The 14,076-nt window shown below is 40.5% G+C and overlaps 1 protein-coding gene across 1 annotated transcript in view; it reads right to left on the bottom strand.

Annotated features, from left to right (window-relative positions):
* Nucleotides 1-11,680, bottom strand: part of VPRBP (Vpr (HIV-1) binding protein) — a 45,676-nt gene extending 33,996 nt beyond the window's left edge. Inside the window, exons 1-7 of the mRNA XM_008947718.1 lie at nucleotides 11,552-11,680; nucleotides 7,113-7,189; nucleotides 6,295-6,368; nucleotides 5,248-5,361; nucleotides 3,042-3,179; nucleotides 1,551-2,054; nucleotides 350-451 (exon numbers count right to left, since the gene is read on the bottom strand). Of these exons, the coding sequence (XP_008945966.1) occupies nucleotides 350-451; nucleotides 1,551-2,054; nucleotides 3,042-3,179; nucleotides 5,248-5,361; nucleotides 6,295-6,368; nucleotides 7,113-7,189; nucleotides 11,552-11,661 (1,119 nt within the window). The 5' untranslated portion in view covers nucleotides 11,662-11,680. The remainder of the gene's footprint in view (nucleotides 1-349; nucleotides 452-1,550; nucleotides 2,055-3,041; nucleotides 3,180-5,247; nucleotides 5,362-6,294; nucleotides 6,369-7,112; nucleotides 7,190-11,551) is intronic.
* Between the last annotated feature and the right edge of the window lie 2,396 nt (nucleotides 11,681-14,076).

The raw sequence follows: 14,076 nt of genomic DNA, 5'->3' as shown, positions 1-14,076 counted from the left end.
CAACGCAGGAGTGCCACCTAAGGGCAGCAGGAACACAAGCATTTGATAGAAAAAGGAACTTTTGTCATTTTCAGATAAGCTCATGGCAAGTGAAACTAATGGCACTTCCCACAGAATTAAGATCTTTTTATCTCCTCCCCCCTTTCTTTTTTATTTTAAATACTTGAGAGTTGCAAAAACAACTCTGCAGTGCACTCGAGTCGAGTGAAAGCCAATTCCAACCCCAGGGAATGCCGCAAGATACAGAGACCTAAAGAAGGTGAGCATTTGCCTCTGACACACACACAGCAGATGTATTCAATGCTTTTACAATGTTTATGGTGTTACAGGAACTACAAAAGTAACTTACCTTAAGGGCTTCAAAAGTGAGCAGCACATCATTGGTTCGCTTCAAATCGATGTAGTACATCATCAGCTCCCTGGATCCCAGTTGCATAAAGATGGGTAGTAGCTGAGAAAAACCAAAATGGGAGCTTAGCTTAGCTGTATTTCTCAGGAAATACAAGATCTGTTTTGGTTTTTACTCTCTCAAACACCCAATTTTCCCCTATTAGCAGATACCTGTTATGAGAGGTCAGTGGTAACCAGCTCCATCCACAGGAAGCAATAAAGGTTAACAGACCTCTTTTAATACATCTGCTGACTGCAGCAAGGTGCATGACAGCTGCCACACGGAAATCTTAAGACTCTCCTTCAAGTGCAGCTATGGCAAGTCCACACAGATACCACCCTGGCAATAGGTTCCACTTTCCATCTGTGCAAAGACAACTACCCAACAACTGAACAGAAAAAGAAACAGGAGAGCAGGACACAGACCAAAACCCTTCGCATAATTCTTTGTGTAACAGCTTTATAGCATGGTGTTAGGGGGATAATGGCTTCTTTGGCTCTCACAGAAGCAAGGCATACACGTGCACACACACACGGAGTATATCACAAAGCAAAACTGTGTTTGCTTTGTTCTATTTCAAATTAAGTTAAACCACCTAAAAAAAGATGAGACAGAGATAAAGGTGGCCTATGCAAATTTGAGGTTTACGGCTAAAGAAGGAAACAGTGCAGTAAATGTGACACTGTGCAACTACTTTGTCCATGTAAGTAACAACAGCTCTAAAAAGCATCTGCAACACATGGCACTGCCACTTCTCATCAGAACTATTGTAGAGGTTACACAAACCACTTCATTTAGAACTTCATTATTTCCTCAGAGTTTTAACTGCGGGAGTCTATCACATTCCTCAGAACAAACCAGAAAAATGTCTGTATTTCAAACAAAGTGACTTGCCCTGTGTCCCGTAAATAATCACCAAATTTAACAGGTCCTACTACTAGGCCACCCACCTGCTAAGTTCGAGTATATCTTGGTTGATAATACTCAAACTAATGACTTCACCAATTTGAGTCATTAACAACTCAGTCCTGATCTTAATCACATCAGGAAACATCAGAAAATGATGTACAGTTCTGCAAATGTTTCCCTACAATATCACTCATAGTTTTGTCACGAGAATTCAAGCACAGAGTGTTTCCTCCCAACTTCCCATGCTCACCTCTTGGTACTCCCCTAAGGGAGTCAGGTACTGAAGAATTAGCCTCTGTTCTATAGCAGGAGTCAAAGGGTAAAGTGTGTAGTTAGTGCCAATCACCCATGGGGACATTTCTGACCAGCTGCTGTTGGACAGTTCAACAAACATCCGCTCTGGTTCTGAAGTGGAGAAGCCCAGCTTTTGCTTGGCCTTCCGGAAGCCATCTCTGTCGTGCTGTTTCCCTGATTTGCTTTTTCTTAGTCCCCCATCATCTAGCTTTGTAGCAGAGTTTACCCTGCTACTGGTCTTGTGACTTGAATCAACAGGAAAAGTGACCTCCATATCACCAGAAACTTCCCCTTGCCCTCCTTCCACTGCCATCTCCCCATAATCCATGTCCACAGCCTCTTCATCTAGAGGAAGCAGAGGATCTGATGGCACTTTCCAAGGACTGGGACGCTTGCTTTCTTGTTTTGTGGTCATTTCAGTAAACTGCAACTCTCGTAGCCGTCGAAGCACCAAAGCCACCTGTTTCAGAAGGGAAGCATTCATGAGAACATGCTTTGATCAGGGGACTCACATCAGCCGTACTTTTTGTTTGTATTACACAATCAACTTCAAAGCATAAGGTGTCAAGTCTGCTGTGGTGTACATTTGCCCAGAGAAATCATGACTTCTAAGTGAGTAAGAAAATTCCAATCCTTTTTGCTACAGCTACTTTCATTCTAAAATATCAGGACCTAGTCTCCTGAATGAGAAGGAAGTGGCCTGAAAGCCATTAAGAGGAGATGAGCAATACTGCTGCTAACAGAAGCACATACCAACTCGCACCACCCTTCCATCATCTTGCCTAGCCTAGAATAAAGGCATCGTTCCCCTTCAGAGCAGCAGCTTGGATAAATTGCAGTTCCACAAAACCCAAAGGTCATGCTTTTACTTTTAAACATCTTATCTGTGAATAGGTGAATTAGAATTCATTTATGCAACACACTCTACACGCACTGGGAGATAAATTTACCTAACCTGCCTTCTCCCAAAAGTCATCTCAATTGCTGATAAACATCATACAGAACCAACACTAAACCGGTGAAAGGTTTGGAATAGAATTGAATGCAATTTCATATTAAGTTGTCCCCATGTTGACTTAGCTATCATTTTAAAATCCCTGTCCAGTACAGAAATCATGACACACAACAGTTACAGATGTAAAGCTTCTGAAAATTTTTCTTTAAGGACGCTATGAATACAACACCCATTAAAAAGTGAAGTATTTGCTTTCTTGGGTTTCCATTGGCATTTTTAATACAACTGGTGTAACAGAATCATCAGGCTGCAGGCCCGAGCCTCAGCAAATCTACCCAGGAAAGCATGGACTTGCCATCAGTAGACTCTTACAGATATTACTACAACCACTTTAAAATCCATATAAACTCATGAATGTGAGCTCCCCACAAACACAAACAACAGTAAAGGTATCTGCCCTCTAAAGAAGCAAAGCAATCAAGGGATCATTACCAACTGTGAGTTCTCATCCCTGTAGTTTGCAGCAATATCTTGGTTTTCCATAGCTCCTCCTAAGAGCCCCGTCGCATAAGTCCTTAGCGGCTGATCAGCCTCTCGGGCCCACTTAAAGAGATTTTCAACTATGCCTTCCTAGAACGAAGAAAGCAAGAGAGCAATTCCAACAGTTATATTTCATTTAACTTCTCAGTCCCAGTGAAAGCATCTGTTGGTAATAATTCACCCTAGCCCTAGGAATGACCATGCTAGATTTCCTACCAATCATGTAATGAATCAAAAATATCTGAAGCAAAAAAAAATACTCAGTTGAACATGTTAAACTGCATAAAACTATTTCCAGGCATCAGAGGACAGAATGAGGATTTGCACACCTGCAAAAATCTTCTGAAGTGGCCAGTCAACCTACTGCCTAGGACACAGCAAAACAACAGGTATAAATTACATAGTCAAAACAAACAAGCCCAAGTTCCTGTTAGTTCCACTAATATAAATGTTCAGCATCCACAGATTTCAAAGAAGCCATGTTGAACTTACACCATTAGAACAGAGTTTGGCTAAATTTCTTGCACTTCACTAAAAGCTCACTATGGGTAAACTCAAAAGTCACTTCAATAAGCAAGCTACCTGGAACCAGACACAGGAACTCTTTATAGCTAATGACTACTCACCAACCAAGAGAACAATGCTCAGCATATTGAAAAATTCATAATGTTTGGAGAAATCTATGCAAGTTTGCCAATCTATACATATAAAAATCTTAACATTAAATATGGTTAATATTTTTAATAGCAACTAAATCAGCAGTGATTGAACACAGCCTGCCAGGCAACTTTTCTTAACAAGACTAAATAACTCTTAATGAAAATTAAAACAGCAGTTAAAAAGACAATGGTTTAGAATGAAGGATACAATTTTTTTCACCCTCTAAGTGACTACTAGATATTGAAACATCATATAACAACATATAATCATGACAGGAATCTTGCACATAATTTGAAACATATGTACAATACAATAAAAGATCAATTAAAAGTAATCATGAGTAGACATATTATTTCAATGAGAACTCTCAGCTTACAGATTTTTAAAGAGTTGCCTGTCATATATATAAAGAAAATAGCATTATTATTTAAATGCTTTTATGTCATTAAAAAGAATTAAAATTGTTGCACTGTAGACTGCCTTGGTGGGCAGAGGGTCCCTGCACGGCCAATGCAGCCCCAACTCCCCATGGGTCTGTGAGCTGTCCTACATACAGCCTCTTACACAGGCACTCAAAGCGCTGGAACACAGCTTGATACAGCCTCAAGTCAAAAAGTAAGAAAGTCCTTCAGTGCAAAACTTCACTTAAGCATTTAATTTCAATTCTCAGAGTTTTAGTCTCTAAAAAAAAAGGTATATTCTCCACAATTAAGAACATTTGTTAAGGTTTAATTTTTTTTTTTGGAACAAAGTCTCAGAGCCTTAGCCTTTGGACAGATCACAAAGATCTCAAATTAAATCTAATCCTTCACAAAAGGGAGCACATTATTCTTTCATTATGCTTTAAAGTTCATATCCATATCTCCAACAGTAAAGAAATTAATTTAGAACTTTATATAAAGCACTGCCTGTGCTTATATATCCTATGTTTATATATCCTGTGGCTCACGAGTAAAATCAGCTTTCTCCTCACTTTCAGCTCTCTGTGCATTCCTTCAGAAAAACCACACTTGTCAACACACAGAAGCCAGATTCAGCTGTCCATCACAGTTCCAGATAATCCCCACAACACATGTGGATTTTATACTGCTTAGTTAAAGTATGATCTGCTTATCACTTAGCTCTAATAATGCTATCGCTCTGCTGTAGCTGGGGATTGCTGGGCAAGACTCACTCCTATAGCAAGTCTTCATAGCCTGCTCTGTTCACAGGCCTATAAAGCAACAACTAAAATTATAATGTTGCCCCAAATGTTATAAAAAGTTCCATCTCCTCTGTTTCAATCAGTCCCATTATACCTTAACAGATGTAAAATATCCAAGATTTGACCTGTTAAACAGACCAAGCTCAAAAAGCCTCAAATCATTAGTAAGATGGAATAGATCGTCTCCCAGAGACAGGATTTCAATATGGCTTTTTACTGCTGTCTCCTGTGGGAAGAACTGTTGGAGAACATAATATACCAAGCTTAAAAGCCAAGCCTTAGTGCAGGTGATACCTTTTCCTGAAAGACAACAGCTGTTTCCAGGCCTGGCATGATGTCCAGAAGAAGTCTGCATGCAGCAGTGTTTAACGGCGGTTCTCTGCTCGTCATCACATAAGCATTCACTAGCTAGAGAAGATCAGGAACAGCATTGGTTTGAAATTCAACTCTGACCAAAACCAGTGCAGTGAAAGCCTTAAAACTCCCACAGCAGCAAAACAGCCAAGTAAGAAATGTCAGCCTGTAAGCCCCAGAGCTCAAGCTCAGAACTTGAAATTACTTCTCAGAAAAACAGAATTCCCCTCTGATCTGCTGGTCACTGACTATCTGCAATTGATTTGTAAAGGCAAATGCCTAAAAGCTTTGCAGTTCAATAACAGTGTAAGCAGAAAGGTAATAGCTAAAAAAATAACATTAAAAATTGTACATTTTTAATAGCACCCATGTTTGGTTATCATTTGCAGTTTAAGTCAGAAAGCTACATGCAAGCAATCTGTCAGGACCCATAGAGCAATGTGTGCTGATACAAGTGCTCACAGGGACATGAGGGTAACAAAAATTCTAGCTATTAACTCACGTTGGAGCACAGCAGTTCAAGAGGAAAGCCAGACTCTTGCCTCCTAACTCTCTGCCCAAGCCTTGTAGAGTTGACATACTACTCTGCTCCTACAGGCTGTCCAGCACTTTCAAGTATTCAGAGACAAGGCACTGGAGTTAGTGATATTAATTTCCATTACAGAAATTAAGTATGCTTTTGAACTTGTATTAGGAGCTACATTTTCTTTAATGAGACTGATAAACCTTGAGAAGAAACAATTTAATAGTTACTACACGTATTCCAGCACTCCTGAACAGCTCATGAACTCCCCTTTTCTTGAGTCACTGTAACAGCAGCAAATGAGTTGTACGTAAATCTGTTTTTAAAATCACTGCTATGGAAGAGATAGTCCCAACACCAGTAAAATAAATATTGAACAAATACTGAAGTCAACCATGACAGAATAAACACAGCCTGTAAAAAGGTGTCAGGAAATGTCAGAATACAGTTCAGAGTAAACCTACCGCATTCATGAAATCATCGTTCTTGAAAAGTATCCTCAGTAAGTGACCAAGCATGCACTCTGGGTCAGCTCGACCTGGAGGAGAAACAGGAAGACTTATCTACCTACCTCAAGATGTCAAGATTAATGCTGAACTGCTCTGTTCACACTGACTGTGGAATACACTAGTTACCAGGACCTTTCTCAGAAGGAAATTTACAGAAGAAATCATATGAACTATACATTAACTTTTTTTTTTTAGTAGGCATTACCTCCTAAGAAGGCCTATCAGTCAAAGCACAACACATTTTAGTGGTCCAATAGTACTGGACTGTCATTTTTATACACAAAGAAGATGCAGATCCCAGGAAAACTGTCCCAGTAATGAGGAAATAAGCAATCTCAAAAAAAAAAAAAAATCCCACACATAAACCTAAGAATAATAAGATAAAAAGCATCAGTGGTGTATGTAATTATTCCAAATCACTGCACTTACAGAACAGCAAATTCAAGATAACCTGAGACAGGCTGTCTTCTCTGTCCATTTAACACTACTACTTTAGATTAACTACAACCTGTTAACATGATCCTACCCTTATGGCATAAACCAGTGTGTTTCAACACTTCCAAAACCCTACCCAGGGCCTCAACGTCTTGCAGTAAACATCAAAACAGTTGGATATCAGCCCTACAGAGCACAATTACACAGTGCAAAAGCAGTATCAGTCCTTGATGAGCAGTAGGCACACTCAGGCTAAAAATGGTTTACTCTTCAAAGTGTCTTACCAGGTATCCACTGTGAGAGAGCTGGTGCTGCCAACACCATGCAGGACCTCTTACCTGGGTGTCGGTCGTCAAACGGGTCTGGATCCCCTTTGCGGTACTCTTCAGTCTCTTTCTCAATCAGCTCAGACATTCTGCAGAGGGAACAGCAGCAAATGAGCAGAATTCACACTGGGTCTTCTCCTAGTGCACAGCTCCTCACAATAGCCCGTCTGTTCAAGTACTATAAAACAGTCCTTGATGGGCTGTTTGCCTTTCAACAATATTCAGTGCCACCAGAGGATTTCAGGCTGTTCACAACAGAGGGGTGAGAAAAGAGCCTTGCCTCTAAGATCTCATCTCTCTCACTGTGCTCCAAAACACACTGTGGCAATACCAACATGCCAGCAAGACACACAAGTCTGATGCTCTGGAGTGGCCAACAGCTTTTATTTAATCACGTTAAGAGTCCTGGGGATGTTCAGTTCTCCACAGTGTGTGTTGTAGAAGTAAATAAAAGACTTGAGTAGTACTTCTCACCATCACACGCTTTCTTCTGCAGCACAGTAAGTCCTGGACAGGTGACTTAGTCCTCCCTCCTATTCAGTCTGTGCAGAAGCAGCTGCTCAAAGTGCCTACACTCTCGTTATTTATGCATATTAAATTGTAATACTACTGCAGAGTAATAAAGGCATTTAATAAAGTGTTGTGTAATCTCTATTCAGCTTATACCTTCAGCTCCATCAAAGCTCAACATTTTAGCTTGTGTCATTTACTGCAATGGATAAGACAAGGAGAAACTCAGCCAGCACACTATTCACAGACCTTCAAAACACATTAAAAGCTCCTCTGTATCAGAAAAAAAATGAAGGTTGTTTTGAAGCTATGCCTTCCCCCAAGCTGAGAAGCAGCCTCAGCAGACACAAAAAATCCTATGATCCAGTTCATTTAGAATGAGTAGTAAGGCAATGAATTATTATTTTTATTTAAACAAAATCAAAAGGAGAGATATCTCATGGCCAAGTGATAAATAATTCCATAGTCATCCACTGTCTTTCTCCATGAAGTGTTACAACAGAAATGTGCAGTTTGAGGTGAAATACAGAGCAGTGTTCAAAAAATACCAGCAAATTAAATCTTGCTTCCTTAGTATTCCCTCTCTTCTACTGAGGTCTGTGGTGGGGTGCAGAATCCACGTGCAGCACAGCACTTTAAAACAAGGTCTTAGTGGTTCAGAGTAGCAATCTAGGCAGAATTTATTATAGGGGAGGGAAAATTGCTGGAAGGCTGCAGTAATCCCTGGAAAAGTATTTGTCTTTTGCAGGGGATTTCCCTTATAGGATGCCACTGACTTCTCCATTCCTAGTATTCTCCAGAAAATACTCTGTGTTCCCAGGGACAATCAGAGGCAAATACGTACTCAGTCCTACCTCTGTGAACTACATGGACTTGCCAGTCTGACAGAAGGTGAGGTCATGAAGCCTGCCCTGACTGTAGAAACAGCAAATTGGCTCATCAGGAATGAGCAGAGAACTTTCCTGCTTGTCTCTGATTTGACAATTATCTTTCAGCAAATTGTTTATCCTGTGGGGTTCTAATATTTACTTTTAGTAAGTCTGAATATGAAGAGATGCAAATTGTGTCTCTTGCTAACAGGTGGCACAGCTTGAGCTCTCAAGAATTTCTGGCAAAAGCAAGTTCCTTATCCAGCTCCTCATTTTATCTTATGAGAACTAATAGCTTGAGAGGTGCCTGCTGACAGATAACTGGGACAAACGGGGAGCCATGAAGCTGCACCCTAGACTTGTCAGGTCTTTTTAGGTGATAATCAGCATTTTGGTTATGTGCCAGAAAGGACAGACAGGCAGCATGGGAAGTGAGCATAACAATCTCATCAGCCCATCCTGTTCAGGGAGGCAGCCAAACAGCGTGCCAGCTGAAGCTGCTGAGCAGTTCCATGGACAACAACATTATCCCAGCCTAGATGAAACAGGAACGTGAATCACCAGTTACAGAGGTGGTTTTTGAGACAATTAGTCACAACTGTTTGACCAAAATAAACAAAAAAACACTGCCTCTTTAAAACTGACTTTTAAAAAGGAAAAAAGAATCAAGCTTGCTTACAATACCCTTCTTTTAACACATACAAAGCTGGTTTGTGAAGGGACTTGGATGAATCAGTCCAGCTCAACAGCTTTGTCAGCCCTCAGTTGAAGCAACAGCAAAGTCAAATTTCTAAGAAAGCTCATTCCTGCCTCTTAACACAGTCATGTGGTACATAAGGCTTTAAAAAAAAAAAACAACACTGGATTTTAATTCAGGTTTTGAGATTTCCATCATTCAGTGGGCATTATATTGGTTGTCTAGCAACTTCAGAGTCTGCAGGAAAGATGTAGGTTTTATAGAGGGGTCAGGGTTCCTTCCCCTCACTTCTGACTTTTTTTTTTTTGTCTTCACAACCATCTTTGGAAAACTAATCAGATCCTCACATTTACTTGCCACCAATGGAACTCACCTTGCAGGTGGGGAAGGAAGGGGTAGTGGTGTAATAAAAGTATGTCCACTTTGCAAGACTCCCAAAGAACTATACGGCACAACACAAAGCCATCCTAACACTGCCTGGCGTTCACGACCGGCCCGAGCTGGTACAACAGACTGCAGGAGATGCTCTTGGATCCCACACAACACACTTGGTTTGTGGAGATGAAGGAAGATGTTAAGCTGTTGATTTATTCCCTTTATGTGAAAGAGGCTCTTGGGATGCAGTGAAGGCTCTGACTCCCAGGATTTGACAGAACGGTTTAATATGACTTGCATCCAGGCTATGAACTAATGCCCTTGCAGGATTGTTTTAACTTACAGTACCTGTTGTTTGCTGACATGCTTTCCAAGCAATTTCTTCAGTTGATACCTTCTGACACCCCAGAGTTCATAAATCCTGAAAACTAGCTTATTTGGAAGTGACAATTCAGCTGTGGCCTATAGGCTACACTGTTGCTGTTCCTGTCCCATTACTGTAGAAACACTCGTCACTGCACACAGGGAAGTTTTCTTCCATTTAGCTCAGAAGGTGGAAGGAAGTAGAAAAACGTCACTCACCAGCAAGCATGACCACAGCTTCCTCTGCCTTAAGTCTAAAGCAACATACAAGGGCATGACTCTGCCTCAGGACATCAGCTAACACAACCTTCAGGTGGTGAGGATTCCCAGCATCTCTTCCAGCAAATTCCTCTAAACCAATGCTGTACCTAAACACCTCTACTCCAAACAGACATGCAGCTTTTATTGATACCTGAAGCACTGCAAATCCAACATCTGCCAGAGCCCCTTGCTCTCTGCCTTATCTAAATCTTTGTTTTCACTACTAAAGCCAAAAGGCCCAAGCTTGAACCACCCATAACCACTCCGCCTCCTGCACAGAAACCCTGGAGAACCAAAAGAAAAGTATCACAATTGTCTAGGCGTAAACAGTGTAGGGAGCTCAAGGAGCTGAGGGGGAGCAAGAAGTGCCCGATTGCTATAAACACAAGAAAAGACATTTAATTCAAGGGGTTTTAAATTTCTTAGAATATAGTAAATTTCTGCTGTTCGTGTCTGCAAGAAAAAGCCTTGAAAGAGCACATATGTTTAATTCAAGACACAAATCATACAATACACAAAGATAAAGCAAAATGTCTCATGATTTTCAAGAGACCTACTCATTTCCAGGTGTTTAGGATTGGCTTTCTGCTGCTCACCCCCCTCTTCTGTGCTACTATTTTTAAAACGCAGTAAGAATAGCAAAAAAGTTGTTTCTGTGAATTTGTTAAAGCAAGAGTAATATAACTACCCAAGAGAGGCCTGGCTTGGGAAACCGCAACTGTAACCGATAATTCCAATTTTCCTCTCGTAATAGAAGTCTTTTAATTAATGGTGCCACTAGTACCCACACATCTCCTACAAATAATTTATTTGCCTAGGGAATATTTTCCTCACACACACAACACAATGCTAGTCATTCAACATCCAGTTAAAAAAAAAATATATCAAGTTTTAAGATTTCAATTTAAACATGTGCTATGAGCTTCAAAAAAAATCTCCTCAGCATAACCCCATGATTAATCCAAGGAGTCATTCTCATCCTTTCATTTAATCTGAACGAAGTTACTACAATCACAAACTTCACACCACCACCCTGATGGAACAACATTCTTATAGTTTTCCATCTTGATCAACATTTTACAAGCTTCTGGTGAAGATACTAAAGTTATTTCAACTATTTCATGATTCTCCTGACTTCTATTATTTCAGAGAATTAAATTCATGGTTTAGAGACAATCTGTGTAAGATCTTTGCAATATAAATTTACCAAAAATACTGTGTATTTAAATACCACACTAAAAGTTCAACTTCAGAGCAAGAAAATTAATTATCAAAAGGTAATCAGGTACATAAAAACCTCAAGCAAAAACATGGTAAAAGCTGCTGCCAAGTAACTTCAGATATTAAGATTTAGAAATTTATTTAAGATATCTTACCTAGTGAGAATAGGGACCATGTCTTGCCCACTGCCATGTTCCTTCTCCCATTGCTCAAGCAAAGCAGTGAGCTCAGCCTTGGAGTCCACATGCCCAGATCCTGAAGTCATGGCTTAGCCTAAGGCAGAAGGAACAAGCAAGGGAAAAAAAAAATGGCAGAAAAATTAACAAAAAAAAATCCCACACAGTATTGCTATAGTCATTACAGTAATTCAAATCAAATATTACAAGTCAATGGAAGACGCAAATATTTATTTGGGAACAAGGAGGGAGAAAGAACGTGGCAGAATACTGCTGAACTTCACTTGCAAAGTTGGACGTTTCTTTTTGGTCCTTTGCCTGGAGGGTGAAGAGTGTGCACACACTGTGAACACAGGTCTTGACTGGCGCATGACAGCCCAGCCATGACCACGATGGGAAGTCTGCTTCTCTACCAAAGCTCTTCAGCCCTCCACCTCACCTCCATAAGCAGACCAGAGTTAGTCCTTTCCTGTCGCTCAGGAATTTACTCAACAAACAACAAAACTAGGACACCAAGATGATGACTGGTGCCATCATTCCAGTTTTATACCCTCCAGACAGCAGTTAAAGTGCCAAGAATCCTCTTAGCTTCCCAGTGCCAAGGAGGCAGAAGGCAGCAGCAGGCAGCAGAAGGAGCACCACGAGAGCAGGAGTTGGCACGTGGAGCAGGTCGCTGCACCACTGCTTGTTCAAGGTTTCCAAGAACAGTCAGTGGCTCTAGTAAAAAGGAAGAATGTTCAGAGGAAGAAGCACTAGAGCAACTACTTCAGGTTTATCAGCTTTTACTTGCAAGACAGCAGCTGACAGAAGATTTATCTTCCCATCCTCAGAAGCAAGATCTCCCTACAGTACTGAGTGACTTGCTAAGGTACCATTTAATGAAGGGAACTATCACTCTATATTCTCTTTCAGTCTCTAACTTCCAAAGTGTCAATTTTTATAATTTTTTTTGATAAAAATCTGCTAGAAATATTAACAAACTAGAGCAAAATTTGTCTCCACACACTGCTGTGCAGTGTTTAGTTTCCAATCTGGCAGCAGACTATGACTGCTGTGAAGAGCTGCGACTTCTGGAGGACAGAAGACACAATTCTGATTTATACATTGACCTTGTATTGGAGATGCAGGGAGGGAGAAGAAATCAAGCAAAAGAAATTCCTTCATGTCCAAAAATGCACAAAAATTTCCAGCATTTCATTAGTCATAGCATGGCCAATATCCACCTGCCATGAAATTAAATATCCACTTGTCATAACTGACCCAGAAAAAGAGCTCTCTAAAACAATGTTAAATCCAGGCATGCTTAAGAGAGTGACACACACACATCAGCTTCTGAAATACATATTCCGGAATTAGTCAAATGACAGGCTACAACAGGAGCCATAGGTCAACACAAATTACATAAGCATTTATAGCCCAGGTTCATTCTGCAAAACATTGTCACTTTTGACAGCTGGATACCTCTAAGCAGTTTAAAAACTCTTCTCACCCAGGGAATGGCTGAAAAACCCTACAGCTCTACCTCCTGTCTCATAGGTGCTTCTGAATTTAATGTATTGTGACTGGTTAGTTAAATGGGCGACAAGAAGTGAAGATCACGGGGCCGAAGATGAAAACTGGCAGAAACTGCACAAAAATAATTGCCCAAAGACTACAGAAAAATCAACAGGACACCCAGTTTGAAGAACACCATTTTAAGTACTACAAGGAGCAAGCATATACTAACAAAAACCCACCTAAGCATAAAGAAAGATGTTTTCTAAATAACAAGGAATTACGATTTTATCTAGAGCATTCAGTATTCATTCATCACAGAACCAGACTGGGAAATTTGATGCAAATGCATAAATCGCTTTGGAAAAAAACACTACCTAAATGCAGGCAACAAAACATAATGAGATTGTACACACACACCCCCCAAAACACCTTTGAAAAGGAAAAGTATTCCAAGCTCATAAAGCTCCATTCCTTTTTCATTACCTGAATACACTTGCCAGCAGCACTTCTGCACTTTTAAATATCACAGATCAACATTCAGACAACTCTACTGGGAGCCTCAGAGTACAAATGCTGTAACGCTCTCTGCATTCAACCATTTCAGACATCTCCACCTTCATCCTATACCCAAGGGATCCAGGAAAAAGCGCCCCGTGACCCCAGAGCTGGCACAAGGCCTGTACAGGCTCTCCCGCAGTCTGAAGAATAGTCCTTCCCCTAACAACCATTAATTAATCCAGCTAGGAAAATAAGAGAAGTCCATCAATACCTGCAACAGGTCAACAAAGTTCCAGTCAGGAAGACCACAGGAACTGCTCACTCACATTGCCCTCTGAGACACCCAGCACTGTACTATAACCAAGGAAAGAGAAAAATCCCAGCTGTTCCCAAACCCTAGAGTATTACCTCACATAAAGTACAATATGGGTCTAGATAACTGGTGCTGACACACAACTACTTTCCTGAAATAAAGCTAAAACATAAACCTTCCACTCTTTCTAGAGTTA

Source organism: Merops nubicus, unplaced genomic scaffold (assembly GCF_000691845.1).
Source record: "Merops nubicus isolate BGI_N331 unplaced genomic scaffold, ASM69184v1 scaffold16239, whole genome shotgun sequence".
NCBI classification, from domain to species: Eukaryota; Metazoa; Chordata; class Aves; order Coraciiformes; family Meropidae; genus Merops; species Merops nubicus.
This window is presented reverse-complemented; position numbering and strand designations above follow the sequence as displayed.